Raw genomic sequence first — 6,472 nt, 5'->3', positions numbered from 1 at the left:
AAAACAAAAATGCAGAAGGCAAAAACGAATAGTAGTGCTCTTTTTCAAAATTTGGTTTAGAAAGTAAGTGAATAGATTTTGGACTTAATGATTCTTTTTGTATCGTAATTGAATAGAAGCAAAGACTGAAATTAAACAGGAATCCAAAGGATAAAAGAAAACAGGTGATGCCACTGGTAATTGTACAAAGTTGTTTGAAAAGTAATTGTACAAACAGAGTGAAAGTGAAGCTTCAAGGATAACAAGACCAGATTTGGTAAAAATTTCATTGGTAATTGTACACAATTTTGGTTCAATGGAAATTGTAGAGAATAAGAAAGGAATAATAGGCTAAAAAGAATCAAAGATGGACAAGACTGTGGGCAATTGAATATGTCGGGCCAAACCACAACAAATCAACCTTATGACTCCAAAATTTTCATCACGTAGCAGTGTAACGTGGCAAAGATTCTAGTTGATGAGACAACTCAGAAACATCAAGAACACAGATATCATCGAAGGCAACATAACAGAGAAACTCGATTATTAATCAGATAGCAACAATTATCGTTGAAGATAGTCAATTCCATCAATTCTTCCAATTTGACTAAATCAACACATGAACAACACCATGAATAATAAATCATGTTCACTAAGGCAGTGGAGACGATTTAGAATTACCGAGTTCCACAGAGACTTGGATTAATGGATGCACAACAGCTATTCGACGAAATGTCCACTAGAGAAAATGATGCACAAACGGACTGCCGAAGATGGCGCTGGGAAGGAGAAGTCACACAAAGCTGTATGAGAGAGAGGAGTACCGAATCGGTGCCAATGGATTGCAAATCGATCCTAGAGAGCAACAGCGATGCCGACTCTTTGAAATTGGAGAGGTGTGAGAATTGGCTTGTATGCTGGAAGTTCCTGCTGAGTCAATCTTGAATATTTGGGGCACTTGGACCTTCGGGTAACAGTTGAATCGGCAGATCCAGCAGCTGCTGAGCTAGACGGCGCCGTATTGGAACTCATCAGAAACAAACCCTAGCTAGCCCCAAAGATTCAACCTTTACCGAAAATCAAAGAAACCTAGAAGATCAAAATTGATGGGTTTTGGGGATTGTGATCGGGGAGCAATGGAGAGGTAGAGAAAGCTGGGGTTATGGGGTTGGTTTCTGTATTGGTTGTTTTGTATTTGATAAAAATGGGTTTGTAATTTGGGAAACCACAAGACAGAAAGAATATGAGAATCGCGGAAGCAAAAATGGAAAAAAGAAAATCAGACCCACAAGGCACCAGAATGGGGAAGCAAATCTGCTATGCCCAAAAACTCAGTGCCAAACATGCGACACATTATCACTCTCCCATCATCCCTCTAACTCTGCCAACTCTCGCAAAAACAAAGGTAATAAAATTTAAGAAAAAAAATATTTTTCTTCTTGCTTCTCTCTGCAAAGTTTGGGGGTTTCAGCAGGGGTTGGTTGCAAATTCTGTATATGTTTCCAGCAGGCATGCTATGCCCTCCGGCACAGTAGAATTTTCCATCTTCAGGAGCTAAACGTACGTACAGAGTACAGACACACACACTAAAATTGCCTATGCCCTCTCGATAACAGTCACCGGAAACCCACCTTTCATTTTGGCGGTAAGGGAAGCAACAAACTCCGGCTCCTTCCCATTCTCCCGCTTCTCCGACACAACCTTAAACCTCTTCAAAACCCCACCCACCACCCTCTTCATCTGCAAAAACGCCATCTCCTTCCCTAAACAAATCCTCGGCCCCGCCTGAAACACCGGGTAGCTAAACGAGTCTTTCCCCACGAACTTCCACTTGTCCGCCGCCACGTCACGCTCCAACCACCTCTCGGGTCGGAACTCGGCCCAATCCTCGCCCCAAATCTGCTCCATTCGCCCCATTGCGTACACGTGGTACGTCACTGTCATCCCCTTCTTCACTTTAGTCCCGTCCGGCAAAACGTCCTCCTCTACCGCCTCTTTGCTGTCCGTCGGAACCGGAGGGTACAACCTCATGCTCTCGCAGAGAGCCGCGTGTGTATACACCATGTCCTTGGCTTCGTCGTATCCTGCTCCGGTCTCTACTTTCTCATTGATCTCCTTGAGAATTTCGCTCTCCACGCTTGGGTGGTTCGCGACTAGCCAGAAGAACCATGTCAGCGCCGCGGAGGTCGTGTCTCTACCGGCGAGGGTAAAACTGATGACCATATCTGTGACAAATTTCTCGTCCGAGTGGCCGGAGCTCAAGAACCGAGACAGCAAATCGTGAGACTCCATAGTCTTCATCTCGTCCATTTCGCGCTTCTTTTGCCTGACGATGGTGTTTGCGAACTCACGGACGTCGGAGACCACACGGCGGAGATGGCTTTCGGATCCGATACCGAAAGCTCGCTTGATCTTCCACACCGGACGCATGGAAGTGAACCTGTCGCCGCTGATCTGGACTGCATCGTCGAACGCCACTGCGAATTTCGCTTGCGGCAGAGAAGGAAGGAGATACTCGGGGTCGTATCCAAACCCTATCCTGCAAATGTTGTCGAAAGCGAATCGCTGAAGAATGTCTTGGAAATCAAGAACAGTTCGCTCGTTAGAAGATTTGGATAGAATAGGGATGAGCCTGTCGTAAAGCTCAGTGTCAACTACTTGTTCGACGAACTTCCTCAATGACTTGGTGTTGAATTCGTGGCTGGAGAGCTGCCTCTGGAACTTCCAATTGTCACCGTCGGCGTTGAAAATGCCGTCGCCGAGGAGGTCCTGGAGAGTTGTACGGAAGGACTCGCCCTTTTGGTAGACGTGGAACTTGGTCTTGAGGATGTGCTGGACCACGGCCGGGTTGGCGGTGACGACGAAGCGGTTGCCGAGAGAATGGTGCATGGTAATAGTGGATGTGGACGAGGTTTTGACAAGGTCAGTGAACCACGGGAGTCTATTGGCATAGTTTTTGTAGATGGCCGGGAAGGATCCGATTATTGGGTATGATTTGGGGAGCTTGCTGTTATTACTGGTTTTGGAGTCGCCGAAAGGCTTGAGGATGAAGAAGAGCAAAGGGAGGAGGAAAAGGGGAAAGAAGGCTAACAACTCGAGAAACATGGCTAATCGATCAGTAGGCTTTTGATTTCTTGACGGAGAAAGGTGTAGTCTTTGGGTTATTGAGTTTGGATGAAGCTGTGTGTTTGTGAATGAGTGGGTGGCAGTGGTCAGGTGGTGGTTCTATTTATAGAGGATCGATCAGATTTTGTGGCAAAAAAAAAAATCTATATTGACAAAAGATGTAACTTTTCATATCACATCAACTGTCACCAAAGTCAAGATACATCCAAATAATAGTCAAAATACCTATAATAATCGATGATTCATTTAGTAATTAATAATAGTTGTTCTCATTCGTTGGATTCTACTGAATGTATTGCAGTCCTTAAAAGTTAAAACCTCTCGAGTTAGCAGTCATCGTGGTGAGAATTGCTAACCTAGCTAAATGATATCAATACGTAAGCAAAGTCGTCAGCAAAATTGGCTCGTTTCTAATTTTTCTGTTTGCAACTTATTCTTACACAAGGATATGGGACCTCATTCTCACAAAAAAAAAAGAAAAAAAAAGGAAGATATGGGACCCTATTACCACTACGTAAGCAAAACCGTCACCGAAAGTGAGAGTGGGTCGATTCCAGCTGGTCAAGTCCTATTTTTTTTGTTGGTACAATGGTCAAGTCCATTCTTTGTCAATGAATTTCACTTGCAGTTCCATTTTCTAGAATCAGGAAGGAGCGAGGAACAAGCCACCATTGCGCATCTCACTGCAAACGTCATCTCTTTGGGCCTTGATGAACACGTAACAAGGAATTTACTATATTATTATAGCGTCTGGCGAGGCACTGTTCCCATGAACAGTGTCAGTTGGGCTTGGGCTTTTTCTTCTTTCCTTGGGTTTTTTCTTCTCTCTTTAGGCTTGGCCTTTTCCTTCTCTCTTCTTCACTTTTTCTACGACCTTCTTCGAGGAAGGCTGTCTCCGCTCTTTAATTCTCTCTCGATCTCTCTCGAAAGTTGTAGATCAAGTTAGTCTTATTGTTCTTTTTGTAACAAAATCTGGCTTTTGCCTTCCTTCTCTCTGTGTTTCTCTGCCTTTTCCGGCCGGCTGTGTTGCGGTGTTCAACTGTCTCTCGATTTTTCAACTCTCTCTCGATCTCTCTCGAAAGTTGTAGCCACTGAATCACGGTTCGGGTTTGCCTTCTAGCTACCAGCGATTCGGGTTTCCGGCCGGTTGTGCTGCGGTGTCCAACTGTCTCCCGACTCTTCAACTGTCTCTCGATCTCTCTCGAAAGTTGTAGATCAGGTGTCTCTCTCGACCTGCCTTAGCTCTGCTTTACCATCTTTGCTGTTTTGCAAGTTTGATTTCGTATTTTTATTTATTTTTTTATTGTTATCAGGCAGTGGTTGCATCATGTTCTCCTATATCCAATTGAATCACAAAACTCCTCGAAACCCAAGAGTTCAGAATTAGGGAGTAGGTATGATGCGTTTTAGATTAATGATTTGGGTTAAAGTGATGTCTTCAATCTTGATTGTTTTGATTTCTCTTAAACCCTTAAGAGATGCTAACTTCCGAATAATGAATAAATAATGCTTTGTGCTTAAATATCATTGGATTAGTAAGGTTATAGTGTTTTCATCAATCTGTGGAATAGGTGAAGTTTAATTGAAAGTCTACATAGAAAAGTAAAACTGTAAATGCTATAATATTTGCAAGCAAAATATCAGTACTTTGATTATCATAGCTATCAACTAATTACGATTACTTATTTGTGATTTGTATTGTTGTTTTATTTTATCTTTTCAGTTCTTGCTTAGAAACAAAGTATTTGCTTTTGATCTTGCTGCTGCTTAATCAAAGTTGAACAAGCTAAGATTCATAGGTATGTGTTGGTTCTTTAGCATTCAAGGAGTTCTACATTATTCATTTAGAAGTAAAATCTTTTGGAGCAAGTAAATTTGCGATTCTATATGAGACTTTCTTTGCATTGAAAAAGCTATGCATTTTTTGTTTAGTAAAATCTTTTGGATGTTGTTGTTTTCTCATAGTTTTGCAACCATGCATAATTTTTTGTTTTTCAACAAGCAGGAAATGTACTCCTTTTTCATCTTTCCCTGTTTATGATATGCAGATTTTATGCAACGGTTTCTTCAATTCAAATTTCTGCTGTTGTTCCTCATTTTGGTGTTCTGCGTTAGTTTACTTTCTTTTTCTTACCCAGGTTTGTACCCCAGTTATTCCAAATTATTTCTTATCGTTTGAGGATTATCTTTACAAAATTTTCAAAGGACTTTGTATAGTTACGATTATTCTAAATCTACTTTATGTGTTCTGTAGATTTCAAGGGTAGCAGTTTGCTACATTCTGTAACTGATTTGGGGAACAGTCAGCTCTTAGTTGGAACAATATTACCTGCAGGTATGTTATAAATATAAATGTTGTTACAGTCTTTATTTCACTCAAATGTGTGTCATTTTTGAAATTTGTTAGTCTATTCTTTTGCAACATACTGAATTAAGGGCTGGGGTAGATATATGAAGCTAAGGCTTAGGAGACCTGCAGTTTTAACTTTTAACAAACACCATGCATGCCTAGGTTATCCATCACAATTCATAAGCACACACAGTATGTGATAGATGTAAGAAAATAGCCAACTTCATTACTACTTATGTGCATTTTTCTATTGAGGTTGGCTTCATGCTTCCATACTCCATCCTTTGAAAAATCCAGAAGATATGCATTATAGGTGTACCCTTCTATTATTTACTATTATTTATTTACTATATTATCATGCGCCCTCGTGTGGTTACTGTTTTTTTTTTTTTCTCCCTTCATTTTATTAAGGTTGTGAGTCGTTAGCCTTTGTGTAAATGGTAGGAAGTATCATTTTTAACATAGCGCTAGGAAACTTAAATTTTTGTGGTTTATCAAGTGGGAATGCATCTTTGCTTTACAATTGATCAGTTGATCTAGCAATGGTTTTTATAAGTAAGGTAAAACTACAGTGAAGCTTGGAGTCTTCTTTGGGGATTCGTATATGTCTAGACCTTAAATGTTTCGTAACTCAAAACATCTTAATTTTGTTTCTTCATTTTTAATTGTCATGGTTTGTTGTTCCCAGTTTATAAACTGTAATCATGCTCACCATTCTGTCGTCTCTTTAGTGTGCGTGTGTGTGTGTGCAACAAAGTCATTGGATACATTGCTTTTTAGTTTTCTGGTTGCTAATTACAGTTACCTTTTTTTGTGCTATGACTGCTATTTCAGATTGTATTTTTATAAATTGTTTTTTGATACATGTAATTGATCGATAGATAATGTTATTTCTCTTTACTTTTGAACGCCTTTGAGCAGTCCATCACATAACTGATTTGGAACTCTACATATCACATTTTGGTAAGTGCAAGCAGTGAATTGTTGCAATTCTTTTCTATATATTGACAGTATTTG

The 6,472-nt window shown here is 40.5% G+C and overlaps 1 protein-coding gene across 1 annotated transcript; it reads right to left on the bottom strand.

Annotated features, from left to right (window-relative positions):
* Positions 1-3,173, bottom strand: LOC101302507 (cytochrome P450 94A1-like). Its single transcript, XM_004289866.1, has one exon. The coding sequence runs from the start codon at positions 3,082-3,084 to the stop codon at positions 1,576-1,578; it is 1,509 nt and encodes a 502-aa protein (XP_004289914.1). The 5' UTR covers positions 3,085-3,173; the 3' UTR covers positions 1-1,575.
* Positions 3,174-6,472: the final 3,299 nt, after the last annotated feature.

The sequence above is a fragment of the Fragaria vesca genome, linkage group LG2 (genome assembly GCF_000184155.1).
Source record: "Fragaria vesca subsp. vesca linkage group LG2, FraVesHawaii_1.0, whole genome shotgun sequence".
Classification (NCBI taxonomy): Eukaryota; Viridiplantae; Streptophyta; class Magnoliopsida; order Rosales; family Rosaceae; genus Fragaria; species Fragaria vesca.
The sequence above is the reverse complement of the archived record's forward strand: the minus strand, read 5'-3'. Positions and strand labels throughout refer to the sequence as shown.

Excerpts from the sequence above, each read along its gene's own strand:
- LOC101302507 (XM_004289866.1), bottom strand. The coding sequence starts at position 3,084 with ATGTTTCTCGAGTTGTTAGCCTTCTTTCCCCTTTTCCTCCTCCCTTTG.